The sequence below is a fragment of the Erithacus rubecula genome, assembly GCF_903797595.1.
Source record: "Erithacus rubecula genome assembly, chromosome: 4".
Taxonomy (NCBI): domain Eukaryota; kingdom Metazoa; phylum Chordata; class Aves; order Passeriformes; family Muscicapidae; genus Erithacus; species Erithacus rubecula.
In genome coordinates this window covers 990,189-1,008,606 of record NC_136686.1, presented here as the reverse complement: position 1 = coordinate 1,008,606, position 18,418 = coordinate 990,189, and the positions used below count along the sequence as shown (strand labels likewise).

General features: G+C 39.8%; 1 protein-coding gene and 1 long non-coding RNA gene across 4 annotated transcripts in view; one reads left to right on the top strand and one right to left on the bottom strand.

Annotated features, from left to right (window-relative positions):
- Window positions 1–18,418, top strand: part of DERA (deoxyribose-phosphate aldolase) — a 39,196-nt gene that overhangs the window by 15,069 nt on the left and 5,709 nt on the right. For all 3 annotated transcript variants that reach the window (XM_079303731.1, XM_079303732.1, XM_079303733.1), the window contains 2 exons: window positions 364–492; window positions 17,798–17,910. In XM_079303731.1, coding sequence (XP_079159857.1) covers window positions 364–492; window positions 17,798–17,910 — 242 coding nt within the window. The remainder of the gene's footprint in view (window positions 1–363; window positions 493–17,797; window positions 17,911–18,418) is intronic.
- Window positions 9,493–16,696, bottom strand: LOC306801067. Its single transcript, XR_013773969.1, has 3 exons — window positions 14,835–16,696; window positions 13,832–13,910; window positions 9,493–11,060 (listed from the first exon to the last, which is right to left on the bottom strand). It is a non-coding gene; the product is annotated as an uncharacterized lncRNA (long non-coding RNA).

Below are 18,418 nucleotides of genomic sequence, written 5' to 3'. Positions count from 1 at the left end.
GGAGGGAGTGTTTCACTGGCCAGGTGCATTCATTGAGTACTGATTCACTGTACTGCCATATTTATTGCTGGAAAAGCTGGTTTAAGATCCATCTTTACTACAGCAGCATTTTTAATTCCTGATGTCTTCATGGGTATTTCATACATTTGTAGTTTTGAGAGAACAGACATTAATAGCTATTAAGTAAAGTCTGCAATTGCACGGCGTTGCTAATTACCTCCAGTCATGTAATTTATTGAACTTACAAAACTTAAGTTCCTGAGTGCTACAGCTAATTATAAGACTGGAAATTAATCCAGAAGTGGAAATTATGGCCATGCTTGAAAGTCAGCTCTAATAATTTCCACTTGCTTTCACCCCCAGGTCTCTACGAGGAGATCCGCCTGTGCCGTGCAGCCTGTGGAGAAGCTCACATGAAAACCATCCTGGCTACAGGGGAACTGGGCTCCCTTGCCAATGTCTACAAGGCCAGTATGATAGCCATGATGGCAGGTAAACACCTTCTAGCTAAGAATGTCTTTGCTATATTGTTTGTGAGGCTCTAAGAAAGTTCCAGTTGTGGAAGTTCGGTTTTGTCGATGTGGAAAAAACTTGTGCAGCAATTACTGAAGGTGAAGTAATGAAGTGTCACTTGTTCTGTGTAACCTACAAAAAACTGCATGAGATGTTAAGTAAGAAACTGCTGAATGGCAAGGGTTGTAGGGACAAGTAAAATTTGTTGTCAGACATCTGCTGTGATGAGAATATTTAATAATTCATTTGGGGCAGACACACTGATGGAGTGCTGGTCACCTCCAGGATGTGGGTGGATGGCTCACAACCTTGTTTTAGATGCAAGGGGAGCTCCCCTGTGGAGATTCTTGCCAGAAGCTCTCAGTTTTGGTTTGTGATCACTTCTGCCCACCTCTGGGAGGGGCAGCTCAGGAAACCAACCTGCCATGATCAGGATGGAGTTTGCAGGGGCTGTGCCTACTTTGTAGGTGTTACATTTTTGCACAGCTTAGCCCCCATTTGATCTTGGATTTTCAGCAGTGTCTTCTCTCTACAGCTTTGGGTACAACTTTTCCTAGTTGAAAGAGGATTGTAGTTCTGTGTTTTAGTGCTGTGCTGGAGATGAAAATTGGGAATTGGCTTCCAGGCACTTGCTTTTCCCACTGTGCTTGAAATAGGGCTCCTCAAGTTGATTTCTGGAGGTGTGAAGACATACTAAGAACTACTTGGTTAGTCTGTCTTCTAAACTTCTCCTCACCTTTTGTGTTGATTTTTTTCCCTCATTTCTTTCTGATTTGAAATTCTTTCAAGCAAGAAAAACATAATTAACTGTCTTGTCAGTATTTAAATAAACATTCAGCTTGCTGCTGACTTCACTGTTTCCATACACAATTCTGTGCTTCTGATTCAAGTGGAATGGGGAGAATTTCAGGCTTCTAACAAGCCCAGCCACAATGTCAATTAGTATCATTAGACATTAGAGGATCAGTGTTATACCACTAAATATTGGTTTTTAATTAGAAGAGGTGTAAGAAATGCACATTTTCTCTTATTTAAACTGATGCAGTAATCATTATCATCACTTTTTGTACCACTCAGCAGTGAGAAATTCAGCTGGTGAAGTGTTTTACCATTTTCAGAATTTTGCTGCTGTAGTTTTTTTGAAATACAGCAGATGGCTCTATTGTTAATGATTTTCATTGCCTATTCACTTTACAAGATACTTATCCATCTGAATATATCCAGTTATTTCCTTATTTCCATCTTTTGCTTTTTCTTTGTGGATAGGCATAAAAATAAGAATTTATTTGTGCTCTACATACATCCATTGAGGGCCAGGCTTTCAGACTCCAATTTATCACAACTGCTGAGAGCTTCAAATTCCAGTAGAATTTTTGTTTGTATATTTGTATCATTTTGGGGAGAATTGTATCCACAGTATAGTGGATTCAACTGAAAAACTGGCTTTAGAAGTTTTTGTTGTCTCTGACCAGTTCCTCCTGTCCTTTCCAGCAAATGCAGTTCCTTCAGCTGTGCTGGTAGAAGTGCTTCTCATGTGTCATTGTAAGCTGAGTTTTCAAAGACTTACATTTGAAAATTATTCCAGAACAGGTTAACTAGTTTGCTGTAGGGGTTTTGATTGGTTTTGGTGTTTTTTTTTTTTTTTTAATGGTCACAGCCTCAGTAATCTGGCTCACAGCCTTGCCTTGCATGCAGTTGTGTCAGTGAAACTGAGGATGTGCAGTCCTTAAACTCACTTCACTGTCCATGGTGCCAGCCTGTTGTGTGGGGAGCACAAAATCCTGGGATTACACGTTTGCCTTGCTGAGCATCCACACATCCACCAAGGTCCTGAACCACAAAGCTGCCAGAGGTGATATTATATCACATATACATTTAATTATCTATAATATAATGGTATATATAGTATATTATATATAATTTTCCTCTGTGAGAACTGGTGTCTCCTGACTCCTGTTGTCTCTGAAATAATTCTCCATGGCTGCTTTTTCTTCCTTCTCCAGTTCAGTCCATAAGGAGAAAGGCATCAGAATGGGAGGAGGCACACAGGTACCTTCAATTCTTTTAGCCATGCTTTTGCCACCTTGCCTGACATGCCATAAATTCTTGTGGAATCTTTAAGGAGCTATTTCTGAGTGAAGGAGGCTGACATCCCTCTGAGGGCAGTGACTCACCTGGCAAGAGTGATCTCTGCAGTGCTGAGGAGAACAGGATGGCAGTGGAGCAGTGGCTCTGTCCCACTGCCACAGCAGCACCCTGATTTTTGGGAAGCTGCCTGAGACAAATGCCTAGCACTGAATCAGGGAATTTTGGGTCATTGGTTTAGAGCATCCACTGCCATTTCCTGTGCTGCCTCAAGTCCTGGTTGTGAGTTGAGAGCATGAGCTTCTCAAGAAAACTGACTGCATTTCTGACTCTGCTTTGGGGACAGAAAGGGATGAGTAATTCAGAGTCTGCTGTATCCTGTGTAAACCATGTCCATTTCTACAGGAGACACTCATGTCTCTGCCTAGGTGTAAACAGTCCTAAGGAACAGAAATGGGTACCTGACTACCCCATATTAGTTATAACTATTATGCAGTTCTTTATTAAGAATTTTCAAGAAGAAATTTCTCAATTTCTTCTTGAGAACACTCAAGAAAAAGTTCTTGTATGTAGTATGAGAGGTGGGTCATTTTTAAACATCTGTTTCTTGACACAAAAACAGCCAAGGAAGGGAAAGATGAACTTGCAGTGGAAAAGGAATATTTCAGTAAAGCTGTTGATGACTTAATTGCATATTTTGCTCATATATAAGATTTTTATTCTGGAAACCTATATTACTTAATTACAAGTCTCTATTGTACTGTGCAACAATTCACAATCCTTAAGATATGCAGACTAGGAAAGAGGTGGAGGAAGTGATTAAGTAAAGGCACTTTGAAAGTGAAAATTTCTTCTGTGTCACTTTGACTGTGAAAACTCCTTTTATGCCACACTTTGGGAAGCTGAGGGAGCACAGCAGTGACATGGGAAAGGTACTTGTTTTCTTTAGATATATCTAAAGAAGTACCTGTGTAAAGAACAGGAAAGATTGATGTATGTTCTTCTGTAGCTCTACTGATATATGGGTTTTAAACAAATTTTTTATATGTCATTAAACAATTAGTCAAATAAATGGTATGTGGAGGGAGAAACAATGCAAACATGGAATTTAGGAAAGGAATGAGTTAGTGCTAAAACAAACCAACTTCTAAAGTCTCTAGCACTTGATAAAAAATCCTCCAAGAAGTAGCAGAAAGTGTCTGAAGCAATAAGGTTGCTGATGTCTAGAAGGGGAAAATTAAATATGTGAGCAGAGATGGTTTTGGATCCTTTGATGCTGTTCATTCCAAAGTGAACAGAAGTGACATGGTCAAACAGTGAGGAAAAGTTTTGTGTTGCATTTCACAGGATGACAGAGATGGTTTGGAACATCACAAAATAATGCCTGGCTACACAAAGCTTTTACCTCAGCCCTAAATAAGATTTTTTTATCCTGGGGTTAATGTTAGGGAAGACAAACTGTAAGGTGCCAATAAGTATTGTTGTTCTGAGCACTTTCTTGCACAGATTTGTCCTGAGCAAGGTTATGTGGTGTGGCTGTATGAACCAAAACTTCTGCCAAGTTCCATGAAAAATGAGAGACCAAGGAAACCAAACCAGCAAAATTGACTGAAAGGCAAGGCATGCTTTGCTCAAGTGCAACTAACATAGGAAATAAGACTACTGTATAAGTAATAATACTTGGCACTTAGTACTTCATGTCTTCAAAGCACATAACTGGCATTAGCAGAGGAAATCTTAGAATTGCCTTGTGAAATATGAGACAGATAATAACAGACAAAGCAAAAGTCAAACTGACATCCTTTGTGAGTTTCTGGCTTGAAGTCTCATGCTCAATCCAAAAATCAAGGGTCCCCTGTCAGTGGCATGTGAGTTGTATTATGTGTTGGTTTGATTAGGTTCAGCTGTAATTTGATACTGAGTCAGTTATTAGAGCCCAGAGCATTTGCAAATGAGGAGCAAGCCAAGGGAGGAGGCTTGGTAAACAAAATTTCATTTTGTGTCTTATTTTACTTGTCTGAAATACAACCAGCTATGCTGGGTTTGTGGTGTATTTGTAAAGGGTACCCTCTACCTGTAAAACATCCATCAGAAACCTGGGGCAATGTGTCTGTCTCCTAGAAGCAGCTCCTTCCTGTGGATCTGATCCCTCTGAATGCTCTCCAGATGATGCTCAGCTCTGCTCTGGAGGTGCAGTGTGGGGCTGGGGCAGCTCAGGGAGCCCCCACTCTTAGCAGTGTGTGGGGGGAGTCCTTAGCACTGACTGACTGCTGGCTGAGGCTTTCTTGGCCACTGTGCTCAACAAGGTGGTTGCAGCTGGCTGCTCAAGGGGCTGATCAGGATTATTGCTGTGAGATTACACTGGGAGTTCATCCCTTCCCTGCCTGCTGCAGCCCCAGTCCTGCATTCTGCATTGCCTCTGGTTGTGCTGTCTCTTCAAAGCTCTAGTTAGCATCACTGAAAGTTTAGTGCCAAGAACAAGCTCAAAATGCACTGTGGAAAACCAAGATGCAGTGTGGACAGTCTGCCTCAAACTTTTGAATGGTATCATGGACTAATAAAGATTTGAATTAAGTGTAAGATCAAAAGATGGAGTATCTTTAAATATAATCAGCCTGAAAGAGGTTGGAACAGAAACAAGTGACTTAATTTGTTCTGGTACAGAATGGGGAGAAATAAAAAAAGCCAGCAGTATGAAAATGCAGATAACAGCATGTTCAGTGAGGCACTACAAGGATGCTCCCTTAAATGAGGTAATTGCCTACAAGCTTAACAGTGATACTGCAGCTAATCACTAGAAATAATGTAGGTGTGATAGATAAGCTTGGAGTTGAAAAGTTCCAACAATGTAATCACAATATCCTCAGGTTTGAATTGCTGATGAGAGGCCATACAAAGACTAGTAGGAAAAAAAAAAAAAGAATGTGAAATGACTTTAAATTCTATCTGGAACTCAGTAATATGTGTGTAGGGAATCAGAAGTGAAGGAATGGAAAGTGGTTGAGACAGGCTAGGGCAGGCTCTCATGAAAAGTCTTTCCAGTTGAGTCAACAAAACCCTGCATGGGTAAGTAGAGACAAAGATGTTGGGGGGAAAAATAAAGATACAGGGAGTCTGTGAAGTAAGAACAGAGTTAGAGTGCATACAGTGAAGCCTCATTTGTTTGCAGTTTGTTAAAAACTCAGACATGCATGCAATGGCACATTTTGTTATGCATTTATTTATGTGCTTACTGAAGTGTGTGCCTGCCTACACAGCATGTCTGAGGGGACATCTTTATTTGGGGCCATTCAAATTTGTCAGAGTAGGATGCCTGGCAACTCTGCTAATTTTGCTCGAGGTCTGTTCTACTAAGGGTATTCTCTTGTAATCAGAAAGTAATAAAATAGACCCTCCAGTGAAGTCAGAGAAGAAATACCAGTGTAAAACTGTGTAAAACTTGTCTGTTCTGTATCTGTTTCTTTCTCCTTCCACCATCTCCACTAACAAATAGAAACTGCTATTTCCAAGCACTTCTCACCAGGAGAACACCAGGTCAGGAGCCAGAAGATGAGTTTGAGGTTGCAGAATGTCTTCCAGCATATCATCACTTTTGGCAACTCTTCTTGCCTCTCTGGTTTTCTGTGTGTAAAATTAACATTTGCACACTTTAAATCTTAATTCACTAAGCTCACAGGGGTTCTGTAAAGAGAAATGTGTTCCTCTTGTTAGAAGGTAGAAATTTTTGTGGCTGTGCATGAAGATGGAATACTTTTGGTCGTGATTCAGACTGGGAAATGGAGCAAGGGAAGGTCTGGAAATTTTCTGGTGGGAGCTGCTGGCTGTGATTTCCTGGTACAGCCAAAACTGATGCTTTGTGCACTGCAGCAGGGAGGGGCCCTTCCAGCTGTTCTCACTGCACTCTGCCCAAAATGTTCCTCCAAGTGGGTGAGTTGTGCTGTGTTCCCTGTGCTCCTCCTCTGTCCTGCTCTGCTGCTCTCCCTGTACTCAGCACAGTGGAACTGGAGAAGGGTCAGGAGTGTGGCAGCTCCTTAGAAATCCCAGGCTTGTCCTTCTCTTGTGGTGTTTTGCACCACTTAATTAGTGGTTTGTCTCTTCTGTCTTCACTCAGAGCCAGGATGGAAAAACATGAAGGAAATGGATTTTCTCATGTTTGGGCTTGGTTGTTTAGTAAATCTTATCTAAAGTACAGAGTTCTGCAACACTTCTAGCTAATAGCTAAAAGTGAGCAAAACAGAGCTGAATCCAGCTAGCTACAAGGTCTCTTAAAGCTAAACAGTCCAAGAGAGAATTAAGATCTATATTATTTATCCTTTTGACCCAATAACCAAACTCCTGTGACCTGCAGTGCAGCACTAACCATCCAACCAAAAACCACTACCTGAATCATGAAGAAGGAGGAAGATGAGCACCCAAAGAAACACCACCCAAAATCCTCCATCTTGTCCCACACCTATTACAGTTATTCTAAAACCCTCAAATTCCAAACCCTTCACCACGTGAAATCACACACTTCTATTTAATTACACATCTGTGATTTTAACTCCATCACTCAAATTTTGGAAGCTTCTCCAAGGCCTCAGGTCAAAGCAGTGTTCTCCAGGGGGTCAGTGCTAGAAAGCACAGAAAGCTCAAAACTCCCAGGTTTCTGGGATCCAACTCCTCTGAGGAGAAGGGTTTGAATGCTGGTTTCTGCTTCCTGACCTTTAAGAAAGGGTCTGTTCTTTATGCCTCACCCTCTGAGCTGGTTGGGAAATAGCAGGTTGCAGGGAGTGGGAAGGTACTGACACTCTGCTGAGAGGGGTCAACCTTCTATTAGCAAATTATCCTCAGAGCCTGAACAGCACTTTACTCTTGCTGATATTCAAAATCTTTCCAAAACATGTTAATTAAGGAATATCTAAATGGTATACTTTCAATTTATAACAACTGGTGCAGAGAGGTGAGAAAGCACCCCTGTTGGGTTAATTTTCCCCATGAATGAAATCTTGTTTCTATGTTAAATAACTTGTTAGAATTTGAGTTAAAACTTCTCAAGTTTCATATCACCTCAGACTCAGAAATTGTTGCACAGTGAATAGTTCCAGTCAAACATGCCAGCAAAATAACAGGGCTTCCTGGCAAAAAACTTTGCATCTGTGAGGCTCTGCTATTGAAGGTAATGGTTTGAGAGAATGCAATTTTAAAACATGGAAATATTATGTAAAACCAATAGATGTATTGGGTACTATTTATTTCTCTGATATTTCTGGTTGGAGTTTTTTTATTCTGTCAGCAGCAGGTGTTAAATTCTACTAAAGTAGTGAAAAATAGAAATAAATATTTAATTTACTGTACCTATCAATTATATAAAATTGGCTTATGAAATATTAAAGTATCTTTTAAAAGATTGCAAGTAGGAACACCAGTTAGAAAATCCAGTTCCTTAACAGAAACTTAATATAGATTTGGAAATAAACTAAGCATGATTTTAGGGTTGTAGGTTATAGTTTGTTTTTTTTTTTTTTGGCTGCTTTTTAAGTTATTAAGGTATAAGGACTTGCTGTGTTTCTCTTGTTACAGCTCAGATTGTATTGGGGAGATCTTGGAAAGTATGGAAGATATTCCCTTTGATACTTTACTTGGGAATTCCATCCTCTGGGAAATGTTTCTGATTTGGTTTTGTTGTCTGTTTTTTTTGGTTTTTTTCCCCACAATTCCTTTTCAGGAATTGTAGTTATACAATTCAGTATCTCTCAGATAAGACAATTTAAGATTTCTGCCTGTTCTTTATAGTTACTAAAGACAATAGCTTTCCCAGAGGTGTCACAGTCCTCCTTCTGAGGGAATTTTTCAAAGACTGAATTGACAGCCAAGGCCATGGTCCTCATGGCAAGTCAACAGGGATCTGACATCTGACTGTCTCTTGTACCTTTGATGTTTCTTCCCTGCTAGCATTTGGGCTGTAAAGTGATTTCCCTGCAGTGTGTAGCTGCAGCTGCTTTCTGAAGTTGAGTTCTCCCTAAATCTAAGATGCAGAAAAGATTTCTCCTTGGTGATACCAGGAGCTCTTCTGGAGTAAAATATCTATTTTCCATCACCTTTGCAGTCATGCTGCCAGTACAGTGTCCAATGTACCAGCCTATCCCAAACATCACAGGAGTGAAATATTGTAGTTTGTCACAAAGATCTGTTAGTTCATCTCTGATGGACCAAAAAGGAAACAAGGGATGATGTTCCATATTCCATATTCTGGCTGTTCTAAAAATTATTTTCATTGCCTGCCCCTACATTTTTGAATTTTATACTCCTGATCTGTGCAGAGAGGCAGGCAAACTTTACCATTAATATTTTGTAGGGATCACTCAGTCCTTCCTGAAATGTCAGGCTGCCTAATCCAAGGGATATTTTAATTCTGTAATTCTCCTATTTCAGTGAAGTGATTAATCTGTTCTACTTCTGTAATGTGGGCTATGAAATATTGTCTGAAAATCCAGAAACACTGTCCTGCTGTGAAACTTATGTCCTGGAACACAGGAGTTTCTTCATCAGTTGTCTTTTCTAGGATGACTCCTCTCATATGAAATGGGATGGTAATCCTGATTCCAAGCTTTATGCTCTGTTGATAGCTGACTAGCTGGGTTTATGCTGTAATCAGTCACTGTTTGCAACTGCTCTGGATCTCAGCACATCCAGCTTCTAGCAGCTTGCTGGGTCACCAGTTGCAGTTTCAAGGCAGAATCCTCCAGGATTCTGGATGGACCCTGTGCCATGGCCAGTGCCTGGGTTACAATCACTGCTCAGCTTTAAACTCTCCAGACAGCACTGCAGAAACGCTTGTTTTGTCCCTAGAAATACAACAAAAATATCCTAGTAAAATAAGCAGAGCTACTCCATGCCCTTGAACAACTTCTCAGTGAGTTCATTTGCAGGCACTTGCAAATGTGCAAACTGAAGCTGGGGAGAAACTCAAGAAGAAAGTGATGTGTTTTTCTTCTAAAATGTTCAAGAGATTGAGTTAAAAAAAAAAGTCAGTGAGAGGTAAAGGGAAGCTTTTAGATTTGAAGTCTGCCTGTGCCTTTTTTACTATCTTAAGAACAGAGTTTTGGAGTGAAACATGGGAACATGCAGAGCACTTTGTAATCTAAGGATAAAAGGGCTGCAGATTAGGACAAATAATTATTATTCAGTAACACCACTGTTTAAGGAATGTCTTGTTTGTGGAAGACAGAAGCAGGAGAGACCTGAGATTATTTGAGGTGAATTTTCATAGAGCAGAAGGCAAAGGAAAGATAAGAACAGAATCAGTTTAAGTCAGAAGGAGGCAACTAATGTGGCTTTTGAGTGAGGCAGGTTGGATTATTCATGGCAGTGACTCCTGTATGGCTTGTAAGTTTTCTGTGTTTTCATTTGCTAAATGAGGTGGGACATCACATGAAGAATAAAGTAGTCAGTGAAATATAAAGAGACTGAGATCATCACAATCATGCAAAGCTTTTAGATGCCTTTCCACAAAATGTGGTTAGCTACAGCACTGATTTTTTTGTTAATTTACTGGTGAATAATTGAAAAAGACCTGTTTACTTTTTAATAAAAAGGAAAGATATAAATTGGCTGAGTGTTCCTAATGTTACTTACAGCTGCCATTGAGCAGATGTTAGGGATTCTTAGTGGAAGGCTAGACCAAAATAAGTTTTATGAATAAACAAACAATTTCTTTTTACTACCAACTCTTTCAGGCTGATTCTCTCCCAAATTCACTGTGAATGGCTTTTTAAAGTCTCCTCATAAATAATTACCTTCCTTGTGGCACTTTTTCCCAGGCACTTGAATTTTAATTATAGTGATGAACTGTTTTAATAAGTTGTTAAATAATTTTATCTTTTTAGGAGCGAATCCATTTTCTATTTCTCTTTGACTTCATCGGTTCCTGGGACTTTAATCCTTTTAATTCTTGCTAATTCACTTTATAAATTCAAGCTGGAGAAGTAAACAGCATGCAGCAGCAGCACTTTCTTTTTAACTCTGTGCACGTACCCCCACCTCAGCTTGCTGGTTATCAATGGTCTCCTGTTAGTAGCAACCATTTTGTTTCACTCAGTCATTTGGATCACAGTAAGTATGAAAAGATAGGTAATTAAAATGAGACAATGTGGTTTTGCTTTGGGCTAATGTCTGGGGGCCTTGGAGGCCTCCATGGGAGTGAATGCAGTGCTTAGTTCATAGATAAGGGAGATGTAACACTGCTGTGCTTCACCCCAGAACAGCATCTTCCTATGGAAACACCTACCAGGCACCTTGGTGTGTGATTTGATGTTGGGAAGTGCTCAACATGGAATTCCTCCTCCCTTTTTTGCAGTTTGTGCCAGAAGGAGAGGTGCAGACAGGGTGATGTTGCTTCCATCCTTGTCTCTGCAGCTTGGCACTGGCAGCTCTGCAAAGCACAGGGGATGTTCTGCTTGGCCACCTCTGCTTCTCAATACCTGAGTGAAGAAATCATTGATACCAGAGTGAGGCTCTGAAATATTGCTGCAAATTTTACACAGATTTTTTTGTGGGTTTTTTTTGTTTGTTTTTTTGTGTTTTTTTTCAAATTTTACACAGGTTCTTTTTCCTGTAAGAAAGATATAAAATGTACTATCTCAATGAATATTAATACATGTAATAATTTGCCACTAAATACTTACAAGGATATATATGCATCTAGCACAAAGAGAGTTTGATATCCAATTTCTTTGATTCACAGTATTTCAGTGAAAAGAGCAGAATGCCAAAGTCCAAAATGATAATATATATTCAGTGTAAGCTTTTAAAAATGTAAAACATAGATAAAATGCAGATTTGAAGACTGTTTTGACCTTTGTTTTGTCAGTGGAGTGGTGAAATCAGCATTTCTCTATCAGTTTCAATAATTTTTTAACCTAATCCCATGGAGTTTTTTAATCAGGTTGTTGCTTCTTTTGGTTTGAGATGCTCACCATAATTGCAGCCTATGGTAAGATCAGCACACAAAGGGAGGTGCTGACAAAGGGAGGTGGGGAAACAATCCCCATGTGTATTAAATATCTTTTTTTGAGTTGCTCCCTGTTTTTGATGGTGCTTGCTGGTCTTTTTTATTTCCTTCATTCAAGTAGTGCCCAGTGTATGTTATGCCAGAAAAGCCTGACTGAATTTATCAGCAACACACCTTCATAAAGCATCCCTTTGAAATAAAATTGTTAGTTTTGCCATGTAAGCATTGTTAATAATGCAATGGGAGGAAGAAAGGATTTCTTAAAAAATCAGAAGTGTCTTTCCCTGGCTGCCAGCAGAGAGGTGCCCCCTGCTTGGAGTGTGGCTGCACAGTCAGGGGTTTTGGTTGTTTTTTTCATTGAAGGCAGGTTTTTTGGTATTCAGGCTGCCTGAAGAGTTGGAGACATTGCAAAACAACCCACTGACAGTAATGAAAATGTCTGGAAGTTGTCACCTACACTGCAGCCTACACACGTGGGCTTTCATAATTCTGCCCAATGCCAAATTATCAAGGTGCAGAAAGAAAAAGGAAACATTGTGAGGGGCAAATTTTCATGGTAAGCACGAGCTTTAAGTAATGATGCCTTTTAATAATAAGCATTGTGATGCCTTACATGTATAGGTAAAGCCATGCAGGGTGTTACCCTTTGGATATTTGTTGTATCAGGAGAATCCAGGCAGGCCATGATAAAATCTCTGTGCTTGCAACTTAGTGGTGTTGAAGATGCTCAAATGTCATAAAAAATAAGCTAAAAGTGCCCCAAATTTTCCTGGTAATCACATGATCACCAAAGTGGAATATTCATCCCTCTGTGGAAGCCCTTAAGAAATCTGTTCTACCTGATTTGTAAAAGTCAGGTGGAAACAAACAGATCACAGATGAGTCTGGTGACATCTGGCACCTTCAATTTTTTTTTTGTTTGTTTTTTTTTTGGTTTTTTTTTTTTTTTTTTTTTTTTTTTTTGGTTTTTAGGCAAAGCCAGAAGCCAAAACATTGACCCTTGCAGTTGCTCAAGGAAAATACCTTTGATCCTGGCAATCCTCCCCCTGGTGCTGAGCCCTTCAGCTGTGTCAGCTGCCTTGGCTTGCAGGGCACAGTGTGCACCAGGGGCTGGTGCTGCTGTTTGACTTCTGCATCTCAAAAATCAATCCTGCCTTTCTCTGGGTTAGAGTAGGAACAGAATCTTAAACTGCTTTTAACATCAAGTGTTGAAAAACACTCAGAATGACATTGAAGTGTCATGATTCTGGCTGTATTATGGATGGTGGGTTTTTAAAAATCTTTAAAATTCATAGCACTTTCTTGATAAAGTAGACTGATTTTCTACTTGCTTTATTCAGTGTGAAGTATTTCCAAATTGATTTTAAACAGCTATTTCTTCAATTTGAGTAATTTTGTTACAAGCTAATAGACAATACCTAAGTGTACCTGAGCTTTAATGTTAACATATTTGTTTCAAAGTTGTTATCAGCATGAAAAAGCACAAAGCCAAGTGTGGTTGCTAAAACATGGAATGCAGCATGCCATGTGATTCTAAGCCATCATGCATATTTATTATTTTCTTCCAAATTGCAGTGCTATTACTGGTAGATATATCAGGGTTTTAGCCTCAGTCTGTAATATGTCATGTATAGCACAGCATTTTGAGAGGCTGAGATGTATTGATCCAAAACCAAGAATGCTAAGAGGGAAAAAGCCTGACCTAGACCAATGCTGTTTTAATTATATCAAGGTTGAAGCTAGTTTATCATTGTTCAGGGTAATTTAGGTGATCAAGGAAGTGATGCAATGCATTTCAGTGTTTGTAAAGGAAGCTTAAAGGGGGAAGATTTTCAAATCCAGTCCAGTTTCTCCCACAGCATTTTGGTTTTTCACTTGTCCTAGCCAGATCCTGTGGCTCAGTTCTGAGAGTGCTTGCATTCAATCTGAAAGAAGAGGCCAATCTTTGTAATTATTCATCAGTAATTGCTGGAGGAGGCCACAAATCTGGGAATCTGGGGCCAGATGTGCCACCAGCTCTGCCTCCTGCCCTGGGTGCTGCACTCTCAAGCTGAGCCTGTGCTAGACAGGAGGTTTCTACTGATGTCTCTTGTATTTGGAATCTTGCTCAAAATCAGGAGTGTGGCAAAAGATAGCCCACAGAATGGCATGTAGAGGAAATCACCCCTGCAAGAGGGTAAGCTGAGAGAAAGGTCTGGTTTTTCCCAGTGATAGTAAGATTAGGATTAGATGTTGGGATACCTTGAATTATTTCTTCTTTTTGCCTTTGCCTTGTCATGTGTCATTAGGCAAACTGCTTCTGCAGTTCCAGTAGTGCCATCTGCAAAAAGAAATAAGGTTAATGTAGGTCATGCCCTGTATCAACCCTGAGTGCAGTATGTGGTAAACCCTTTTAAAGAGGGAGAATGGGATCCTGGTACAGAAACATGAGATTTAACAATGCAGGAGTTCCTTAAACTTCCTTGTCCCACGACAAGTCACTCCTTTGTCACAGCTTTGTGTTCTCTTCTCCTGGCTGGCAAAGTTCAGCTAGCAGGGAATGTATTTTATCTGGCTGCTGGAGCAGGGTAAGGACATGTAAGCAGCACAATTAAGGATGAGGACATGTAAGTGGGACAATTAAGGATGACTCAACTGACAAGAATTAGCTGCTACATTAGCCTTTTATATCTTGCCCTGCCTCTTATTTTCAGAGGGTTGTTAACCTGGTCACCCCTAGTAAGGCTAATTGTGTGTGAATCCCAAGACCCTTAGTGTGGGTGCTCATAAAATAGAAAGATGAGTTGCTAATGGGACTTCATGCACATTTGATATGGTACTATTTTGTCATTGCTGCCTTGTCAGCAGAAATAGCAGGTGGGTTTGCAGGTCCTCTGAGCAGAATGCCACTTTTGCCACCAGTCCTGGAGGTCTTGGAAGGAAATGTGTTCTCCCTGTGTCACAGCTACAGAAATGAATATCTATTTATGCTCATTGCAAATACTTGCAAAGTAGCACAGCATAATTGTCCCTCTGCAAGCATTTCTCTCTAAACTGTTGTTTAAAACTGCCAGCCACATTTTTGTTCTTTATTAAGAGTAAGGCAGCAGCACAGAGTCTGTAGGTATCAGGAGATAATCATTCCCCAAGGGTGTTTGAAGCACTTCACAACCAAAAGGTTGTGATTGCTCCACGATTGCTGCACTGCTTATTATTCCTTATTGCTTAATTATGGAATCTGAGTGTGTTTCCTGGATGCTGTCACCTGAATAAGATTCTCCACTTCTCATGCTCTGCTTGTTCAATGTTACATGGACTGGAAATCTCTGTAGATGTACAAGGCAGGCCAGTTCTGGAAGCTCTTCTGACTTCTTGGGAGAGAAGAAGAGTTTTCATAGATGAGGCTGTGTATCTAGAAAAGAAAAAATATCATGGATTTCCTCTGAAGTAAATGGCCTGTTTGTGTTGAGCCCACAGCTTTGGTGTTACTACATCATATTCTAACCAGCTGAGCTCATCCCAGCTCTCAGTTCAGTGCATCTCACATGACTTGCTTCCTTCAAAAGAAATGCACTCTTGTGTCTTCACATTGGAAAATAAAACTAGAAAGTGTGGTCTTTTCCAGGCTCACTTGGCCTAGAAATGTTCCCTGAATTACTGATTTTGTAAAATCTTGAATTTAATGCTTCATTGAGTCATGTAATATACTCTAAGGAAGGGGAGAGCCATTCAGTGTGTATTTTAGCCTTGGACTTGATTCTTTGAGTGTGTTCATTCACTAGAAGATGGGTGATAAAACTCAGGTTTCTTAATCATCACCTAAATTTCCAGGTGAAACTCCTTCTGGACTTAATTCCTTAAGCTTGTTCTTGGAAACTTGAATAAGAAATAGGCATGGTGAAACTCCCTTATTATCACAAGGTTAGCATAAAGTTTGCTTATTGAGGTGCCTTTTATGGCAGCACTTGACTTTTAAATCCCCCTTTTCATTGCTGAAATCCAAACCTTGGTAGCACCTTCCATCCTGGCTCTCTGTGCTAGTGTGGGTCCTCTGTGTTCTGCAGCCCTGCTAGCAAGCTCTTGTGTCATAAAAAAGAATTTGTTCAGGAAATAAAAATGTATTGTTTTCATTGTTAGAGGATGCTACTAAATTGGCTGTATGTTTGTCTAATAATCACATCTAAAGCTGATTATTCTCATAATAGCCTTAAGATATTATTTAAAAATAAATATATAAATGCACAACTTTTGTACTAATACTAGTTTTTAATCTCTTCTTGTTTCTATGAAGTCTGAATGAGATTTTCAAAATTGAATAATAATTTGATCCGTTAATCTTTTGAAGCTAGTAATTTTATTTTCCCCTCTTTGCAGTCTCTGAGGCTCACAAATGAATAGAGCTTCATTACTGGAGTCTGCATTTAATAACCATTATCCATTATCTTGTAATTAAGACTCCCTGTAACGAATCATGAGGACAATGCAAAAATACATAGTACATTTCTTTAATGAACTGGAAAATGTTCATCTTGTTCTATTTAGTAATGAGTTGCTGAATAGTCATTAAATCCACTGGAGAATAGAACTAGATGGATTTTGAAGACTATCTTGAGTTTGTGGTTAATCTATTAGAATTAAAATTTCATCTTCTATTTTTATCAACAGCTGATTAGAAGTCATTCTGTTTGACCAAATTGATTAGAAGACCATATACAAGGGCAGCTGTTGTTTAATGAAAGTTTTTAATGAAACTGTACCATAGAGACTTGTAATTATAAGACTTACAAAAGCTTTGACTTACCTTATAGCAGAAAAAATGGGAAGTATTGCACTGAAGGACTTTTAAGTGCTACATTTCGAAAGGGAAATTAAAAATATAATTTGGTGATGTGCAAGTTTCACTTCCACTGCTCCTTGTTTTAATGTGACTATCAGATGTCCGTGGTGTCTCTCTGGAAGGGAGCAGCTCTGAAATGTGCAGCTCAGTTGTCTCTCCTGTGTGCTCTGTTCTTTGCAAAGCTCTATCAACTATTAATTGCCTCTTTTGCACATTGCACTCAATGTGGAATTACAATTTCTTGCAAATAGCTGTTTCTTTCCAGAATGGAAGTTGTCACAGGGGGGTGCAATTGGGCTGATGTGGTGCCTATCCAGGAAGGCTGCAGAGCCACCCCCAGAGTCCATGATGACCTGTGGGTGTTTAAAAGGCACAGAAACTCGCCTGGCTGTGCCCCCAGGCTGGGCCAGCTGTGCCATCAGACAGGCTCTCTCTGGAGGGTGCTGCAGCTCCTTGCTTGGAGCCAGGCTGAAACTTCCCTTCCCTGCTCTAGGGGATGTTGGAGAGGCATCATCCTTCACATAAGAGACAAAATGGACCCCAAGCCAAATTTGAAGTGGAAGCAGATGCAGTTCCAATTGACTTAAGTGGATGATGCACTACTACATGATGTTTGAATTATCCCTCTTCTTCTCCCAATTACTTTGATAATTAATGATCCCACAGTACACCTTTTCTAAGAAGTAGGTTCCTAGGGGTGAAGTGCGTCCTAATGAAATTAAAGAAGTTTTGTCATTGTGTTCTGTCAATGCTGGATCATGCACAGCAGGGCATATTATTTTTTGTTAGTTTCTTAGCTTTTTGTTACATTGTGATTCAGGATTTTTTTTTTTTTTTCAAGCAAGAATGCACAAGAATGTCACCCAAGTATTAAAACAGGCAGTGGAGAACATTATTCACTAGTAAGAAAACAGGAAAAAATAAACCAAGGCTAACTGTTGTTCTTTAAAGAACACAGATGTTTTGACCTTGTTACTGCATTAAATCAGACAATGGATTTAAATATAGTAACTTGCAATCTTACAGTTGCAAAACACATAAAAGGGGAGTTTTCCTATGGTTTACAGTATTGCACAGCTGGTTAAGTAAACACATATGGGATATCTTTCCTTCTCCTGAAAACAGCTGCTGGAGATACAATAGCAGACTGTCAGATGTTAGACCAAGTAGATATGCAGTTAAATTTAAAAAACCTGATGAAAATAATATCTGTTTTCAAAGATCCTTGTGGAAATACTAAAATGTTGGTTTATGTACACCACAGGGACACACGTGCAAAGGAATGCTGCAGAATTGCTGTGGAGCAGGAGAGCATCTTTGAGGCTGTGAACCTGTGTGTGCAGAGGGACTCTTGTTCTAAAACTGCTGTGAAACATTTTATTTCCTTTCAGGTTCTGATTTTATCAAGACATCCACAGGAAAGGAGGTGGAAAATGCAACCTTTCCCGTTGGCATAGTCATGATGAGAGCCATCAAGGAGTACTACTGGCAAACTGGCTACAAGGTAATTCTCATTTCCTTCCTAAAAATTAACCAGTTTTTAGAGTTTTCAGAAAGAAATAAGAGTTTAATAGGATTGGTTTGCTAATATATTTTTTAATTTTGTCTTTTCTCCCTTGAATAACTGTTACTTCTTTCCATAAAATGCAATCAAAGGATGGCCTGCTGCATCTGGATTTGAATTTTGTTTCACCATTTAAGTGGCCATGCTCATTAATAACAGGGCTGACAGGGGCTGAAATGCTCCCATAAACCTCAGCAGAGCTGGACAAATGTAGAGCCATCAGTGTACACTGCATTTTCTGACTTTGTCCTGGCAACCCAAGGGACTCATTTTGCTCTTTCCTCCCTTGCCAGAGAGGCTTTCTAAGGGGACAAGAAGGCAGATGGAAGGAGAGAAAGGACAGGGGTTGGAAGAACATGATGTCCTGGTACTTAATGTTGATCAATCAGGTGACTGTCAGGTGAGATCAGTGGAGAAAAGGGGGATGTACAGCAAAGCCAGTGATGAG